The sequence below is a fragment of the Vanellus vanellus genome (assembly GCF_965231255.1).
Source record: "Vanellus vanellus genome assembly, chromosome: 5".
NCBI classification, from domain to species: Eukaryota; Metazoa; Chordata; class Aves; order Charadriiformes; family Charadriidae; genus Vanellus; species Vanellus vanellus.
Window position 1 is genome coordinate 26,969,429 of NC_138910.1, and position 20,165 is coordinate 26,989,593.

Genomic DNA, 20,165 nt, shown 5'->3' on the forward strand with positions numbered 1-20,165 from the left:
TAGATATCAGGGTTCATTGTTGGTAGTCGTGACTCATATCATCTCCTTGGAAATATCTAAGGGGGAGATTTACAGACATCACTTTTCCCAAGTTTGCCTTGTATATTATTTCTTTATATATCACCCTTGTACATTTACATATGCAGAATAAGGAAGGAATAAAGACATTACGTACTCAGCATGTCACCTTAGAAAGCAGGGCCCTGCTAACAAAACCTGGACCTTGAGCAGAGAATATATTTACTAACTGTTCTGCTTCCTTCCACAAAACAGTAATTAATATCATAATACCAGGGACAAATTTTAACTAACGTAGAGATAGTCTTTAGAATTTGATAGATACATACATCCTGACAAATTTCGCAGTTCTTTTCATGAACTCTCGGTTATCTATGATTTATAAAATGAAAAGAAACAAGCATACTTACTATGTTTCATAACGGATCCATTCCCTGGGAACACTTGGAGCAATAGCTGTGCATCGGCAAAAGAAGGTTGCTGGGTTTTTTGCTTATCTGTTTACAGACACCACTTTCTACCATTTTGTAAGAAAAACATAGGTAAGAACAGATACACAGATTTCTGTTTTGCCTCGTGTTATTTAGAAAAACATTAACTTTTTTTTTTTTTTAAGGAAAGTAATCTTTTCTGAATCAAGGGGAAAAAAAGCCCAGCTCAAATATTTAAGTTCAAGTTGTTCTTACAGGCTGACAAGAGGAAAAGTAAAAAGAACCCAATGGTTTAAATTTGTTAAGGATTAGCAGGCATTGAATTCTGCACTTTCATTGTTACAGAATGGATTTTTAAATAGGAAATCTTATATGCTATACTTACGGAATCCAGCTGATAAAATACCATACATTTAAGGGGTTTTAAAATTTTTTGGAGGGGATGTCTGCTATGTATTTTGTCAGTCCCCTGAATGTGACTGCAGTTAGAAAGACAATATTTTCTGTTAAATCTTTAAATCTAAACAACATGTGCAAAGGAGGAGCTTAGTTGTCAGAAAGGTAGTTGTATGGGATCCACAAGATGTTTGATATTTGTCTCCATTCCATTTGGGAAAAAGGTGTTTGTTAGAGATACAGGATAAATAAGCAGAGCAGGAACCTCAGTCCTCAGCTACTATATTTATGCACACATATACACAGCCTTGTGACTTTTCTGTGGGCAGGATGCCATTGACTTTTCCATAATGTCAAGCAAGTGATTTATGTGATCAGGTGAAGACATGTACATGATATTTTTCTCAGCTCGTTTCCTTTCTATGCCCGTACTTTAATTTGGAGATAAATTTAAGTTTCTACCAGCCAACCTGCATCTTGTTGGAAACAAATATTTAATGTTTTGGTATTATGATTTAAGCAACTCTTAAAAATGTTATTTTAGTTGCAGTTTTGCACAGATGACATCCACCTGGATGAAGCACAAAGATGCTGCACTGCTTAAACTCCTGTCTGCTCTTTGTGAGAAGTGTGAGGGCATTGCCATGGTATTCAAACCCAGTGTAGGCCTAATCAATTTTTATATGAAGAATGACAAAATATTGCACAATAGGCAGTTGCACAATCCACGTGTACCCGTGGTATTGGCCAAGCCATAGGCCGTGCATTGAAGCAGAAGTCTGAGTAACACGAATTATTTGCTAGGTAGGAATTTGAAAGTCTGAATCAGAAGGATCAAGCTGAAGAACAGTTATTGCCAAGTCTAACTAGGTATTCTGTTGGTTACTGTGCCAGTCAAGCAGCCATCCAAAATGGGGCATTTTCTGAACTTTTTTCAATGCTGCAAATGGATGACACTACCAAAGTCCTTCTCTTTCTCTGCAAGGAGCTTTGCAGTGAAGTGAAAAAGACACCTAGACTCTGAATTCAAGAGATGGAGACAAAAAATTCAACATGTTGTTGACTGCCCTACAATCCAGAAGATTTAATTTCGGCTCATGTTTTCTTTACATCCTGAATGGATTCTGTGGGTCTTGACAAAATCTATCATTGGGAAATCCTTGGCTAAACTAAGGATGTGTGTTGAAACTAGTGTGTGCATCACTTCATAGTCCAACTCCTTTGGACTGTAATGACATGCATCAACTGGAAATGGACTGCTTTGTCACATTAATCCAGTCCTGAAAGCAGCAACAACATAGCAGAAGAATTCTCCATTATGCTGTCTTAAAAAGACTCTCTCTTCCTTAAAGACGTTCTTGGTACTAAGCATGCATTAGACAAGGTTTCCTATTATGAGTAACCACTCGTTTTGATGGCCAGCCTCCTCAAAATGTCTCAAAGCTGTGAGAAATAAGGTAATGAACACTGTATTTAATAAACTGGAGAATTCTGGAGTTATAAACTCATTTTAAGTCCTGATCCATTTGTGTCTGAATTGTCTATATAAGCTAGAGGGAAGAGCTATTGATGGAATTGGTGGCATTGACAGAATTTGTAGAAGAATAAAACAGTGGGTACTGATGAATCACCAAGCAGATCTTTAATTTTAAAGGCTAGTGTCTTTTTTTTTCCATCATCTTCTGTTAGATTTGTCCAACAAACCAGAACAAAACCACGAGACATTAAAATCACTGCGTAACAAATACTGTGCACAGTTGAATTTTATTAATGATTTATTTATAAAGAAACCAAATACAAATTATAACCTAGATCTAAATTGAATAGCACACAAAGATTAATATTCTCACCCGTGGCCAATATCTACTAAAGGACACAGCAAACAACATGAACACCCTCATGAACTGGGCATCTTTTGCGGTTCAGTCCATCTTCTGGTCCTCTGCAGCAGGCAGGAGAAGAATAGTATCATGTTCCAAATCGAAGCTAATCTCTTGCGGCCTCTCAAGTTCAAGGTACACTCCTTGAAGCCAGAGTTTCTCTTTAAACCTATTTAAAAATGGTCAGTTAATATTGCCTATATTTTTAATGGTGGCAGCTGTAGCATTCCCTTTCATAAACAACACTGTGGTGGTTGGCTTAGAGTGGTCTCTGCAGTCTTGAGACAACACAAGATTAGAGATCAAAGAGTGATCCTAGACAGAACATAAAATATCCTCAAACTCATCTTAGTGAGAATAACAGATAACCAAGGGCAACTTTAGTTATAAAGAACAGAAGAGATGACAAAAATAAGGAGAAATTTGACCTTTCTGTATGATCTGCATGTTTTAATCATACCGAGTTCTCTATGTGCCCTAAGTAAAACTGACATGATCTTGCATTTGATTTTTTTTTTTTTTTTTTTTGCTTTGGAATATCTGCCATCTCACAGCTATACAGAAAAAAGACCCTACAAAATATATAGGATCAATGCTTGATCAGCTGGACGTAAGGGAAAGTGTGGAGGCAACTTAAGATGAAATGAGAACAGCTTTTGAATCAACATATGCAATAATTTTCCTTTCCTTTTATATGTTGCTCTATGTCTAGATAGACAAACTTCAGGAACTTAAAGGGACACTTTGCTTTCTTTTTTCTGTGGCTTTTTGCTGTAGAATTCACTACATATGAGAAGTTCAGAAAATATTCAGAAACTTTTAGGCAACAAATGCATTTTTATGGGACCACTGTAAACTTAACATTTTGAGCAGACTGTGAAAGACCAGCCTGACAGCAATCCCACAGATTCTCAACCACTTTCCCAATTCACATTAACCATCACTTCTTTAAAGCCACAAGACTCCTGGAGCCTCTTTCCTGTTACATTGCTCCAGATACCTTCTAGAAAGCAAGCTATTTTTGTATCATCATGAAATCAGCTTTTCACCGTACAACAGTCTTACCAATTTCAGAGTTGTGTAATAAACATTATCAATGGAATTGTTCAGGTATTTTCTATTGAAAATCTCTCCAGCAACTCTTATTTTTATGTGTACAATCTCTTCCAAACCCCCACCTACATCCCTACGTTACTTCATCTTATCTGATGTTTTCAGTGAAACAGTGAACTAATAGTAGAGTAAACAAGATTAGTAACAGTCACAGGGTATAAAAACTCTCTCATCCCTGAACACATTACTCAAAAGACCGGCATTTCTAGCACCATAAACTACAGTAAGCTGTCAGAGCCTAAATTCAGGAGGCAAGATTTAACCTCGTGCAAGAAGTCACCACAAGGACTATTGACTTCAGGTATCTCGTTTAATCTTCTGAAATTGCACAGTGGGAAGTTTTGTCATCTTAATCAATTAATGAACAATGACCATTCCCGTGTTACTAGGACAGTTACTTATTCTTCTACATAAGATGCTTACCTAATAGAAAACTTTGTTTACATATTCTGCTATTGAAACTTCATGTTCGTGTAGTTCTATCAATTTGAACTTCTGGTATATTTTGTATATTTTAACTGTTCAATCTTGCACTAATATTTACATTAAGATACCTAGATTTTTAAAAATTATTTTACTAAACTAAATACCTTCTTGCACGAACTCCATTTTCCATTGTATTACAAGGTCTTTCACCTAACAGAATTGCAAATCTTTTGATGAATTAAGCTTAAAAGCCAATCACACGTTATGCACTTCATTTACATTATGCAAAAATACATAGGATTAGGAAGAGTCCTGGATGTGGGCTTTGTAAATTAAGGAGTATTACCAGATGTAGCACAGAGTAAGCTGCAAGTTACCTTACTGGGAGATGTTTAGCCGCTGGCCTTTGATCTCGCACACAATGTGTGTTGTGGGTTTGTCCTAGCTCAGTTGTGGTGACATTAATTTCTTCTGAAAAGTATCCATCTTCCCATTCTGATTTAGCCTGAGTTACAGTGGAAATTTGTGGGGTTTTATTTTTTTCTGAAACAAAATATGTATGTTAGTGAGTGGAAACAAGGTGCTCATTTAGTATGGCAACAATGTGCCTAAAAACATGCGGCTGGCAGGATGAATCACCTATCACTGTTACGAAAGCAGAACAGTGTGCCTTTCCAATTTCATTGCTGGCAACACAGATATATTTCCCAGTATCAGCAAGGACTACATTTCTTTTTAAAAGGTAATAGGTATCTCCTAATTTCTCAACCTGTAAAACAACAGAATTTACATAGGAGATCATTAGTAGCAGAAACCAAAATTTATTATCCTTCTCCCAAGAAATATTTCAAGAACATTAAAACGTACACTGATGTCTCCAGATACCACTTGGATATCATCCTTTGTCCAGCAGACATCTGGTTTGGGCTTTCCATGTATAGTACAATGCAGGATTAAATCTTCTCCTTCTTGTAGAGTTGTATGTCCAAATTTTTGTATGAAGTTTGGCTGTTTTCCTTGTACTGAAAAAAAATCATTCGCTGTATTTTCATAGGCACAACTAAAGAAACTGGAGAAAAATCCATTCTCATAATTATAAAGTTCACCACATTGCATGACAAAGAGCCTTTATTGATGCCTGGAAGTCAGGACAACTTGTTTGCAAGACAGTTTGTAGGGAAACATCATTTATCTACATAATACACAGTTTGTTGAAACACATGGATATTAAGCCCCAAGAATTCCATGCATCAGCACAGTGATATTAGTTCCATGGTAATGCTAAAGAAACATGTTCTTTGTGTAGGTAGTAGGCATGTCTACGTGGATTATTGTGTGTCAGTGAAGGTGGAAGAGTAAATATTCTGAACAAATTGGAAGTGACAAAGTCAAGAGAGCAAACTTTTGCATTTAGTGCATTGTTGTACATCACACTCTTTCTTCACTGTTTTCCGTATTGTTCTAGTCAAAAAAATGTTACTGAAAAAATAAAACAAGATTGGCCTACATTTGTAACAATGATGAAGGTCAGAATGTGACCTCTGTACCACTTTGATCAAGATCATTATTTTGGCCATCATTAATGCTGAAACCATGTACTACGAGATCATCCAGTAAAGATCTGATTTAGATCAAGGATGGGCAAATAACTGCATGTATATTGCAATATCCAGAGCATATGGGATTGAGTTTGTGCTGGCTTCATGCCAACTGTGGGAGGACAGATGACACCTGAGCCAGTACAAGGCCTGGCTAATACAAATTAACCCATCAAAATTGTTTGAAGAAATTTCAGTCATCAGCACCAGTTTGTACTGAATCAAAGCATTGCTTCGTGTGACACGTAACTTAATCAGCTGTAAAGCTGCATTTACTGCATCACTTCACTGTACTGCTACCTGAGCTTCCACTTATATTCCACCTCCAGCACCATAGTAAAAAAGACAGCCTCAGAACTCAGACTGAGGATTGTTGACACAGGGAATCTAAAGCAGTGAATGTTAACAAACAGAAGCACACAAAAAGACACGTACTACAACAAAACTGAACACTTTGCATTCCTATTTCATAAAGAATGTCTTCATGTTCTTTGCTATAAATCGTACATGTCCACAATATTTACCAAAAGCAATCACTGGCCTTCTCAGAAATGGAAAGTTGCTGAAATGCGTGATAAATAACAGAATTTGAAACTGCTCTCAACTATGCCAGCGTTACTCCACTGTTTTAGGATGAAAATTTTTTCTTTATGCTATTGTGAAACAAAAATTAATATATCTCACAAAGGTGCACAGCAACTTCCAAACGCAAATATATTGAGCCCATGGCTATTTTTGCCAACGTGGGACTGTCACTATGCTGAGGCAGCCATTTTCACTCACTGTATTAATAAATCCACTGCTTAGGTGAGCTCTTACTTGCAATGAGCTTTCAAGCTTAGCTGCTTTTACATTCTTCCCATGTACTGTAGGACTTAGGCCACAGTATGGAGCAGAAGTGTATGAGCTTTACTCTCTCATATCCTCGCTAACGTAAAGTCTATATTAGCCGGTCCCAGCAGCTCAAACAACTCAGTTCTTAGCTGTTGAAAATTAGCATGTGCAAACTGCCACCACATTGCATCACATGCACCCGAAGCACAGAAATTTGGGACCTGCAGCTTCACTTCAAGCAAGAGAACCAAGCTTACACCCCTGCCTCCTCTTTGCAGGCAGCTGGCAAAGTCACAAACAGTGCATGATTAGCTGATATTCCAGCGGAAAACATTAAGTCGGCATCAGCCACCCCTTGTGATATTTTTGGCTGAACACCATTATTTGTGTGGTTTGTATTACCTTGTGAAGTCAGGCTGCGTCTCATACCAGGATGGTTTTTACCATTAAAAAAACCAAATAAAAATCTGAGTGGAATGGTGATAAGGATCAGACCCCATCTTGATTTTGTATCATTAAGACAGCAGAACATAAAAACTAAAATGACCGGTTTCTATGCGCAAAGAAAACCATGAAGAGACAGCTACTACAATCCTTTAAGGCACAGGCTAGATCTCAACAGGGAAACAAAGTCTGCTGTAAAAGAAGTGTTTATCCTCTGACCTATATCCTCCATCCTCTAACCTTCAGGTAGTCAATGGTACTGCACTCCCACTCTGATGGCTTCAGATAAGAAGTCTGCCAAATATTAAATATTACATAAGTTATTTGTAGGAACGAGTAGAGTTCTGCTGAAAACTGAGGAACCAGCAAGGAAAACTCAGCAGTTTGGAGCAATGCAAAAAGTGCAGGTGGTGAGATAGTCCACACCTGGCTTTATCACACACTTTTCACCCCTGCCCCAAGTCTCTCACACGCAGGTAGTACCCGGTCAAGCCAAGTTGCTTTCAACAGCCACTTTTTTATTACTTTGCTTCAAAGTTGTTCTTAATCTCTTTGCTCTGGGCATGTAATCTCCAATCTCTGATGTCTTGAAATGTGATACTAACAAGTTTATCAGCTTCCCCTTGTATCTTCTCTAAAAATTTAGGCTAGACTGAGATTCACACTATACTGCTCAGAGACTTTGTATTCGCTCAGCATTACTCTAAATTAAGACACTGCACTTTATTATTTAGAGATTTTGCCTCACTTAAGCTCCTAACACAATCAGAAAGAATTTTATTAAGGAATACCAAGTGGGTGTCATGAACCAATTGATCTGAAATATCCATAATCCAGAGCTCCAGTCTCCTTGAATACCACGGTGTAGCCTCATTAAAGTAAGCCTGAGCAATAAAAAGTTACTAGCTTACCGTAGCAAAGTCTCCAGAGAAAGGTCCAAAAATAGGCCTACCTTACCAGCCATTTGAGAGGAAGCCAACTTCTCCATTGCAGCTCCAGCCACATCTGATCCAAAGCCAAACAGAGGAACGCCTCATCCTCCCTTTGGCTACTGACTCACACATGGCCCCTCAGAAAGGCTGTTTCTTTTGAAAAATGAAAATAATTAATCCCTTTCCCCCCCAGATTTATTCACCTTATATAAATAGCCCTTCACACAACTCCACATCTTGTAGTCAGGCAATCTCATTCACCACTTTCTTTCTTAATGGGTGTCTATATGGAGAAGAAGGAATGCAGGTTAGGTTAGTAATATGCCTAAGTATAATATCTTTGTTTTAGGGCTAGAGAGATTGAGATTTAAATCTGCTCTTTAAGAGAGCAATCAGGAAGACATACACATTTTGGGGTCTTGAAGGTTCAAAAGCGTGACTGCGATGAGAGGAATTCAACACTGTAAAACAAGAAAGTAGCAGAACCAAACCAATACAAAAGGGCTAGATATATTCCCTGCTTCTACAGTATGGTTAATAGGAGGAGGAAGGGAAGCATGCACAACATGACCTATTAAAAAACAGGTGGGGGGAGGGGAAGCATTAAGTTGAAATTACTGCTGAAACAGAACGAGTGTGGTTTTCTTTCAGAGAAATAGTAGCGTATCGTGAGACTACATCACTGTCTCACTGCCACTCTTTTTTTTTTTTTTTTTTAAGATTATCTGAACAGAAAACAGAAGGAATTTTCCATCAAAATTTTTCAGGCATTCATTAGAGTCCTTAAACAATGAGTATTTAAACCCAAACTGCCAACACAGCAGTAATCAGCATTGATTACACCTTTGTTTACAAAGCAAAGCATTAAACCCAGGAGACTTTCAGTATTCTGCTGTGTGTCTGGTATCTCTAATCTCTCTATTTTCAATCTCGTTTCTTGAAGCAAGTAAAAATATGGCTGGTATCCAGATACCCATTAAAAAGTGTACATTTAGAACTATTCCTGATTTAAAGTAGATGCAGTACTATACCCACAAAATCAAGTTTTGTTAATCAAAAATTCACAGAAATGTTCAAATTCTCAGAGGAAAGGTTTAATGAACAAAGTGATTACGCACTTCTACAATGATTTATTAAGATCTACAGATGTGCTAATGCAATTTCTGGCTTCATATTTATACCTCTTTGCATTTATTAATTATAACATTTGACTATGCAAAAAATGACAACATTCTCAGAAGTGACAAGGTGTTTCTTTTGACCTTTTATTATTTCACAGTGTCTAGCAATAGTTTGTCTAGCAATAATTCTAGTGTATAGCAATAGCATGAATGTCATACTTGTGTATACTTCAAACTTGAAAGATCTTATTTAACATTTAAATAGGAACTCAATTCCAGGATTTAATCCAGTAGTAGGAAGCTTACTTTTCACAGATAACATGTTTGAGTAAAAATGAAAGTGGGTGCATTGGCACCGGAGCAGATCATAAATCACTTCAGCTACTTTTGAACGGTGTAGCAAAACTGAGGGTCGTTTTCCTTAGAAAGGCAGCCGGCTTCCCTGGGGCAGGTAATCTATTGGGATCTTCCATATAAGCTTTAGACCCATAAAATTTTAATCAGGGTGTACAAAGAACCCTGCATTAATCTACCCTTCCCCAGTGGAATAATTTTGTTTTGTCTTGGCATACTTGGAGGCAAGATCACCCTTGACATCTTTTTTCTTTGAGGCTCTGTTGAAATCTGGGCTACTTAATTTGTCAGTTACAACAGGCATTTGTGGTTCAAGCTGGAAAATTAGTGTTAAGCTCACCAAGTGTGGCATTTCACGGCCATTCTGGTTTTGTAAATTTGTGGGCAGAGAGCAGCTTTCCTTTAGTGACTTTCTAGATACAAGTGGCTTAAAAATATCCTTCTCCAGCCAATAAAATTGAGCACAGGTGCTGTTTCAACACCAAATCATAGCAGTGAACGGTTAGTGTAGCATCTTGTCAATACAGCTTCCTTATCTGGAAAGCCTTCCTGGACCATATAATACCAAATCAAGTCTCAAATATCAATGCCTTGAAAAAGTCCATTAAGATAAACTACTTTATGTTTTGTTCAGTACATGAACTATCAATAGCAATTTCAAAATAAGATTAAAAAAGAGAAAAATAGATAAGGTAAATAAAAACTTTAAAAATTTCACGAACTATTTAAAACATAATTCAGAAGAAAAAAGATCAATGTATCAATTTAAAATATTTTTCTGCTAAGGGGGCAAAACATAGGTATACTCAATTAGGCATATACAGCATAATACATACTCAGAATTTTACTAACAGTAGAATATGCTTGTTCATAGGCATACGGGGTGCAGTTCTGTAAATGCTGGAATAAAATTTGCTCTCTTTCTGAGGCTTCTCTAACTCTTCCCCTCTTAGAGGAAAGATGACAGTGCTCCTTGTTATCCTTGGAACTGGGAATATAAGCCAAACTCCAATAAAAGGCTACATCACTGGCCGGCTTCTAAATAATATTAATAAAGGGATGGAATAAATCTCACTTGGATTCAAAGCTGCATCTCTTACTCTCACACCACTTTGTAAATTGGCCTTGTATTCTGGCTCTCAAATGTCAGGCAAAGTAGGTAACTGACATCTTTTCCGCTTGTTCTAAAGATTATTAAATGAAGTTAAGAGAAACAGATTTAATGCAAATGTGTATGAGGGAAACGGTCCGCATGCCTTCTCCCTTGTAATACCCTAGGAGCCTGGATGTACACCAGGAAGTGTTACAAGGGAGGGGAAAGAATTTTTTCCCTTAATCTGCACACACTGGGCCAGAAGTTTTGTGTCTCTTTGTTGCCTTTTTAAGTTGTAGAGCTGATTATCATAAATAGTGAGCGGTCTTTCTGTGAGTGCAAGCAAGCAGTAAGATCCAACTACAAGCCTAGATCCAAACTACCTCCAATTCCTGTTCTATGACATGATGAAAAATTCACATTTTTTTTTCTCCTGCTTTGATAGAACTACAAGTGAGTTTGGGACATTTTTTTCCAAGCAGGGCTGGAATTCTAGCCTAGTCTTGCCTTCTGAAGGACAGACTCACTTAGTGTTATTTTGCCCAACAAATGGCTCTCCTCCAACCAAAAAGATCAAATGCATATATCTCTGAACTCACACACTGACCATATAAAAAAGACAGAGCGATGACCATTCCAGCACAGAACTTTCCATAGTTTTCAAGATGAAGGATCCACAAGTTGAAACAGAGAGCAGCTTTAAGCCCAGCACCTGTAGAGCTACAATGACTCTTTCTGTCACAAGCCTTATGACAGTTAATACTTAATTTAAAGGCCTAATTCTGGGAAAGGCAAGGCAGAAGAGGAAAGAGAAGGTCTCTGCTTTCACTCCTGGTGTCTTTTTGTGTGCATATACTTAGCCTCAATAGTGAAGGAAAAAATGTCTGAAAAACTGACCTGAGTATATGTATAAGTTACACAGAAAAGCAGAAAACAAATCAAAAGAACATCCATGATTACTTTTAATTTTTGAATGATGGCAACTCTGAGGAAAAAAAAGAGGATTGAAGGGCAGCTGTCACCTAGAAGACTCATTTTCAAATAGAAATGTTATGAACAGGATAAAGTTATCAAGCTTTGGCAGCTCTGCAGCAGGCAAAACCCTACAGCATGTAGGAGAGGCATTTTGGTTTGTTCTTGCCACAGTATTGCTTAATATACCTTTTAGGCAAGTCAGCCTGCTCACATAGGTTCTTTGCTGTATGTGTAGAACAACCACAAAGTCACAAGTGCACAAAAAAACTAAACTGAGTTTTACTTTTATGAAAATTGAAACATTCAAAATCATACTAATTATTAAAAGTAGCTTTATTGTGAAATGGAAAGTACAGTTTAGGAAAATAGGTGATTTTTATACCTGAGAGCATTATTATGGATCAACATCTTTGTGAGATGACTGAACTTGGAAAGTTGTTCATTAAGGGTAATACCAATTTTAGTTAGAATTTACTTTGTTCCCCCATCTGCCCACCACCTCCTCCTCCCGCTCCCTCTCATATTGCTGTGAGGTTGCATTCCCTGGAGAACTTCTCCTGTTTCAAAGTTACAGGAATTTTAATAAAGTTGCAGTCGCTGGGCCAAAATATCTAAATGTCAGTCTTCAAACTCACTGACCCCCGGCAATTTACAATATCTATTCTGCTCATAGCATGCTACACAGTAAAAGGCATACTTCATTTCAGCAAATTATGCAAAAGAAAGTAAATAATTCCTCTCTATAAATTTTTCACACCAACACATTTATAATACGGAAGCTGCAAATCAAAGTTGTAGGAAAAATCACGTAGCTGTTTGTCAATTGTTTTTAATGTAGAAATACAAGTACTGGAGCTAAAAAATGAAGTTACATGTGAGCATTTGTAAATGAAATCTTCTAGCACAGTTATGTCCTTGTTATAAAATATTTAAATAAATTACTAGTTTAATATAAAATAATATTTGTGGTTGTCCTTGTTAACAATAAAATGCAATATGTAGGTCAACAATGTTCTGGTTTGGATTTACTGCTTTGAAGTTACAAGAGAATTCTATTTGACTGAAATACAAAAATTTTTTTGTGTGTTAATACACTTTTGAGTATTTCCCCAATTTATTTGATTCTGTTTGAAATCAGTATGTTAAAAATTTTTAAACGTCCACAAATTCTTACTTCATAAATTATCATCTTTCTTGTCTTATACCAAAAATTTAGTGGATTATTAAAAATATTTATATCTTTAATTATATAAGGAGGCAGAGAAAGTATCACAAGCGCCTACCAAAGCAGATTGATGTGTTGGAACGTCTCATTTTGTAAACATTTGGTGGGCTTGGTCTACTGTATGCTAGGTGCCACTTACACAAGTCCTGGTGATTCTGGGTCAAATCTTTGTAGTGCAGGCGCTCACAACTTTATTTGAACTACTGCAATTTAATTTGTGGAGACTATCTGCTGGGCTGAGACAGATCTAAATCTGATCTATGCCAGCATAATCATGAATGGTACGATTCACCTTGTAAGAAGTTTTATCCTACAAATATTTTTTTTAACAAAGTTTATGAGAAAAATGTAGTTGGAAATAATATATTCAATTTTTAAAAAATATTTCAATACCCTCCACACCCCCTCCCCAAAAATGGTATATTGTAAAATACACGTTTACCTCGGCACTCTACCTGGGCGTATCTTGACATTTAATACCTATAATAATTAAAACTGTATCCAACACTTTGCAATGCCTACATTTTTAGAAAATGAAACTCTGCCTCACATTCTAGAAAAGCTTTGTAACCTTTTTATCTCAACATCACCATAAGAAAGGAAAATAAGCACATAATACTGGTATTAAAGAAACAAACAATATATCAAGTGTAACATAAAAGTGGTTTGGTACAGATTGTGGAAGATGCAGAAGAAAATAAATTTAATGTTGTCTTAGCATGTGAGGATTAAGTCCAGTGCAGTCAATATTGTACTTATTTTGTGAATAGCCAGTATATTAGTGATATGCTAATATAGATGACACACAGCATTATCCAGTCTATTCTTGTAATAGTTGGCCTGTTACCTTTCACGTGGAGAATGGCACTTGATGAGATAGTGCCGTTCAAATTTTTAGCCCGAACAACATAGAGGCCAGCATCTTTATCACACACCTTCTGAATGAACAAAGTATGCTTTGTCTCCTTTTGTAAAAGCTTTAAGTGCTCATCTGCAGTCAGTTTCTGGCCCTTCTTGTACCTGAAGCAGAGAGTCAGTTTTCAAGTCAGATTTATATCACTGTATGCCAAGCAGAACTTTGCAAATTCAGACAAGCTCTATAACACTACATTGACAGCAAGAGACAGAGCTCACTGCTGTGCTCTCATTCCTCTTCCCCTTTTAAAGTTACATGTAAATATGGACGAATATTTAAACAATTCAAATTGTTGGATAATACATTCTTAATACTAGAAAATGTGGTTCTGAAAATGGTTTTCAATGGACAAGATGTATAAGCAATGTACAAACTTTCTCAACTTGTGTCTTAAGTACAAGGAACAGCCAAGGACCTGTTCGTCCCAGGCCACTTAACATTTACTTAGTTCGCATCATAGAATCATAGAATGGTTTAGGTTGGAAGGCTCCTTAAAGATTATCTAGTTCCCACCGCCTTGCCATGGGCAGGGACACCTTCCACTAGACCAAGTTGCTCAAAGCTCCATCCAGCCTGGCCATCATCAAACAAGACAGAACAATGCATCAGGAGTTATCTCAGAGAACTGGTGTCATATTCTAAAACTTGAGGATCCATCACCATGTATTGGTATTGACTCCTGATTTACATATTGGAAGTGAGAGAAAATTCTGGCTCTTCTTGCCTCGTGATGTTTCAGCATACGCTACATTTAACATAACACAAACACACACGTTTTTCCACATATATACCCAAAAAATGTCTACATCAGTACAAAATACATGGTATTAGTAATTTTTTAATTACAGAAACCCCACCTTTTTTTCTGTTTTCATAAATTTCAAATTTGCAAAATTCTTTCAGTGGATTTTTTTAAAGACCATATATCAATAGTGTATATATTTTTGAGCTAAATTAATGCTTTCTTACAATAAAATAAAACTGAAAGTACCTCTTATTTCACCAAAAATACTCCTCAAAGTGTAGAATACCCAGATTTTAAACAAAGTAACTTTATTGATACCAACACAGTATAGCACCAAAGTTGCAGTGCCCAATATTTTTCTCAGTGCCATAGAAGAAAGTTCAGCTTATTAAAAGCTTATAGTTTGCCTAATTCTTTACATGTGTAATTATAATCTTAACATCAAAACGTTTCCAGTAAGAGGCACATCTAACTTTAATACAATCAAAGAAAGGATTCTGTTGTGAAAGTCTAATGGAATAAGTGAAGAAATGGCAAATGAGGTAAAATTTTAGGAAAATATGCCAACACAGAAGACTACTACCAAAATCTTGAAATCCTGCTCCTCTTTCTGTCCCTATTCCGTTTGGCACAGAACTTCTATAAAGTCATCTTAAAAGATGTTTATATTACATCATCTGTATTTCTCACAAATGCAATATAAAACAATCTAATTAGACATATAATTCAGAGAGAGATAGAGAATGCACACAAAAATATAATATATAAAACTGGTTCTCTTAGTGTAGACATTTAGGGGGTATTTTTAACCTGTAACCTCTCTACAGTTTTTGACAACTGACTGTCACATATATATAAATGTGTATCTCTATGTATATGTAGTGGTTATATAAATATTTTAGCATGCATGCACGTGTATGTGCCTGTCCATCCATATATAGTGCCAAGATCCTGAAAAAAAAGGTGAATTTACTTACAGTAAATCTGGACCGTACATTTGTTTTAAAAAATTATTGAACAAATGGAATGTCATATTCCAGAATATAAAAACTATATGATGTATTTGCTTAAAAATATTGCATATACTTGCAGTAGCTTGGTGCTCTCATTATTCATAAAATTAGGTACAGAGAGATTATTTCAAGTTGGTTAATTGTCAAAAGCAATTTTGAAGGTGGGAATCATGCAGAAGTGTGGAGTAGAAAGGATACAAGCTACTTATTCTAGCCTATAGATTAATTAATTTGGTTGTAAGTGGTTCAAGGTGCCTTGCTGATAGGTTTATTTACTACTTCTCATTATAAGCTACCCACCATGTCAGTGTAGGCTCTGGGAATCCCGTTACTTCTACTTCCAAAGTTACCGGAGAACCTTCCATGACGGTTTTGTTAGACAGTAGCTGGGAGAAGTTAGGCGCCTGTCCAGTTAGGCTGGCCATGCTGTTCTTTTCTGATGGACTTTTAATCTCTTCTCGGGTGACCATCTGCCTCTGACAGCTTCTGGTGGCGTCTGATTGAAACACGAAACCTGAGAATGCATCAGGCAAAGCATGCAGCCTGTCCTGGGTTTTAGTACAGTTATTCAAGTCATGCAATTGTTCTTGTGTTTCTGCCATGCTGTTAGGAAGTTCAAGGTGTTGCAAATGTGTTTTGCACACTTCACTCATCATGCTGTATACTGGTTTGGCATCTATAGTGCAGGAAGCAGAGCTAGCTTCAGATATTCCTTGTAAGCTACAAGTCAAAGGAGATACTGCTCTGACTTTTGGACCAGAATCTGTTGAAGAGAAACAAAACTTATCAAACTGATCTGATGGGCTTTCCATTCTATTATTTGTAGCATCAGCATAAGCGGAATTTGTTAAGAGATCAGTTGCTTCTGTCACTTTTTTAATACTCGTGGTTTTCTGCATTTGCAAGCTATAGGAACTGACATGCAGACTATGAGAACTACAACAGCACTGCTCTTCTAGCTCTGTTTCAGAATGTAAAAGGTTGGATTCTGGTGTCTCAGAAAGCGGTGGCAAAGAGATATCGTCAGGTGATATACACTCATATTCATCTCCGGAGGGTATTTCTTCTGCCAGGAATTCAGTCTGTAAACTATCCTCTTTGGCTAAAGATGACAGCTCTGCATCCTGTGAAACAAGATCCTCACCAGCTGGACAGATAATTGGAATATCAGCCAATTTATTCCTCTCCTTAAATTAGGAGAGGAAAGGAGAGAAGGCAAAGAAGAAGAAAAAGAAAAACAGAGAGAGAGAGAATGAGTTATCATTCTACGCGTCCCTTTTCATGCAGAAGCTGGCAACATTATTTGAAATATATCTTCTAGTTGAGCTTAATGTACTCTGAGAAGCGGGAGGAAATACATGGCAAAGGATAATTCATCAGAAAATTTTGCAGCAGCTAACTTGAATTTCAAAATGTTTGGATAGGTTCTAGCAGATATTATTAAAATTATATATAAGCATTTATTATAACAGTAAAAATAAAAGAAAAAGTACTTCTTTCTATAAACAAAGGACAGCCTGTGGATTTCCTGTAGGTGCTGTTTATAAAAGCATTTGCAAGGGGAAGGTGGAGGAGGAGGTGGCCTAATTACATCTAAATGGGAAACAGTTACATAGCAATAAAGATATATTAACAGCCAAGTTATTGGACTTTGATTTTTTGAGAGAGTCACAAGTCTTGTTCAAGAGTTACAGGATTAAACCAACATCTTTAAGATATTTTCTAAGCATTTTATATTTCCCTCATTTTTTGCCAACTGTTTCAAGGTCTTGTCCAAACGTTAACAGAATACAATGTTAAAATTATTTTTATATTACCTTGAATCCATAGTTAAAAAAAAAATATCCTCTTGTCATGTTTAAAAAGAATTGGGTGTGGCACGAGTGCATTAATTTTAATCTCAAAGCATCAAAGACATTATCTGATTTATTAATTACTTCTCTGCCTCTTGATTTTTATAGAAATATGTAATCACATATTCAGGTTTATTTCATGTACACAATGGTTTATTATGCTATTGTCTCACTGTTGAGCTTTACACAAAAATATCACCACACGATGTTTCTATCACCTATAAACTGTTCACTCAAATCAATTGGGTGATATGCTGGATGTCGTTGCTTTCCAAACCAGGAAACTCTTTGGCAGTATCCAGTACAAAATTGCAGTGGCATATTCGTGTCCTATTGCTCTAAATATAAGCTAACAATCAGTGCACAAAATTAACAAAATACAAGTAAAAAGAAGAAGTAGAACCTCACGTGTGCCCCGGTCCTGTAGATATGGTAGTTTTAATATAGTTGTTTTTCCAAGTTAATACATTTGCTATTTCAAAGCCATGTGGTTCATGGCAGATCTATGAATGAATGACTGGAAAAAAGCTGGGATTTTACCGTGTCTATTCAGCTGTAAGATGAAGTTCAAGCTGGGTATTAAATGTGCTTTCCACAAGCATCTCCTGATGAACTCTGACCCCCAAAGTACCTTTCAGGATGAATATATCATGGATATAAACATGGTAAGTTATAACTGACTTTCCAATTTGGTGAAATGTGTGTTTTTCCCCTTTCCAATTGCTCAGAAAACAATACTGATTTAATTCTTCCTTCTGCACTTACTCATTTTTTTTTATTGGGGTTCTAACTAATTGTAAACTACTCCTAAGGAATTGTTATTTTTAGGGATTAATTCCAATACACTTACACAATAGATTTTTCTAGTGTTTCCAAATTTGACTGTCTGCAAATTTAACACCCAGCTCTTTTAACTTTGTCAGCATTGTTCTAAGTACCTCTCTCAGTTTTAAGCCTGACAAAATTTGCAATTCTTTCTTAAAAGAAATTTTAATAGGCACTTCAGTAGTAAATGCTGGCTGTTTTTGTCTGACTTACGTTAACAAATTTAATAAACCAAATCTGATTAAATATTACGAAGTTGAAAAATCTTTAGAATGTTAAATTCTGAGCAGATCTATTTAAAAAATAAAGGTCAAAAATTCTGAATGGTCAGTCTCTACCATCTGAATGAAATCAATGGTCCAGATTCAGTCTGTCTATTGAGGAGTCTACACACATATACACACAGTGGGAAACATTTGGGTAGCTACAGGAAGACCACGACAACGTAGGAATCTTCCAGCAACTAATTTAGGATCTTAGTGCAGGGATGTGTTGTCAGTTTCATGATCACCTCATCTGCAGATCACAGAATTGAGCAGAGTTGTTTAAGATATTGCTGGAAAATGTCCCTGAGGAAAACGCTGGGGGAAAAGAATGACGGGTAGGCAGTGAGTGAGCAAGCTGTAAGACAGGCTTTGGTAGCATGAGGACTTTCAGTCCTGGTGTGTCACCTAGGGTGAAAGACACATGAGGATGAACGTACCATGAGAAGATCTAGGCCACCTTTTAGAGGGTGATATTTATTACTGAAGCAAATTAATAATGCAAAACTAGCTTGCAGAGTATAGACAAAATTAGACATTGCTGGCCCACTAGGCAAGGGTCTAGGGATGGGCCAGGCCTTTCCTCAGAAAGGATGGAAATGGAAGACATAAAGCCCTAGTGAGAAGTACCTGCTACTTCTTTAAGTGAAGTACGGAGTGGTGAAAAGGGTGGAGGTGTCATAGCTGCCATACTTCACATCTGATATTTGCTGTTTCGCATACCCTTGACTTCTCCCCTTGGCAGCTGAGGCACAGTCTGATGAGGAATGACAAAGCTGTGACCTAGCAAAATTGCAAATAAGTCTATGGACATTTGCTGGGTGAGGTGATTCTCCTGAGGGTGGTTCTTTGCAACAGTCACAAAATCTTGAGTGAAATCTGGGCTCCAAGTCAATGGTGAAACTCCCATTGACTTGTAATGGAGGTAACAAAATTAATTAGGCTCAGTTTTATCTCATCAGCAGATTACAGGACGTTCTGCATTGAACTGAAGAGAACGTTAATATCGGTTAAATTTCTACAAAACATCACAATTTAGTGTCTTGTAGTATTGGTCTATGTTATCAGCTTGCAAAATGAAAATTTTAGAGTTCTAAATAAATTACCAATATATCCTACCTTTCTGAAGACTTACATATATTACCACCCACTCCAATTTACCAGAATATTTCACATAATTAATTATTTACATTTACATCCAGGATCCCAAGGTTTCAAAATGTTCTTTAAGCTAAAGGAATTATTCTCATTAATCTCATAATTGCCTGTATTTCTAAGGCTACTTTTATTCATTGACAATTTGGAACCTTTTGTATTCATTTACTGTATAACCATGAATAAAACACGCCTGTCTGCTAGGATTTTTATCATTCTAAATGCATACCCAGCCTTTCACTATATAATTTCCTTTTGTGTGTTGTCCTCAACATGCGATCCATACTTTGGCACTTATTTATGATCTTTGCTGCGTGGAATTTTGGCAACTGAAACGTAACTGAAGTGTTTTGAGGTGAGTGTGAAGACAACTATTTGATGTTGAGTTCTGTTATTTATTTGATGTATGATGTCGTACCAACAGTGCAGCAGGTTATCTCTGACATGATGTCATACTGAACTGCTGACAGCTGTTGTTGTGTTCCATCATGTTTCTGCCATGACTGCTTTCCTGTCATTCACACTGTTGCAAAACTGAAGCAATTATGTGCTTGT

General features: G+C 36.7%; 1 protein-coding gene across 1 annotated transcript in view; it reads right to left on the reverse strand.

Annotated features, from left to right (window-relative positions):
- Positions 1–13,595: 13,595 nt before the first annotated feature.
- Positions 13,596–20,165, reverse strand: part of CCDC141 (coiled-coil domain containing 141) — a gene marked incomplete at both ends in the record, with an annotated part of 89,450 nt that continues 82,880 nt past the window's right edge. Inside the window, 2 exons of the mRNA XM_082483731.1 lie at positions 13,596–13,860; positions 15,815–16,701. Coding sequence (XP_082339857.1) covers positions 13,596–13,860; positions 15,815–16,701 — 1,152 coding nt within the window. The remainder of the gene's footprint in view (positions 13,861–15,814; positions 16,702–20,165) is intronic.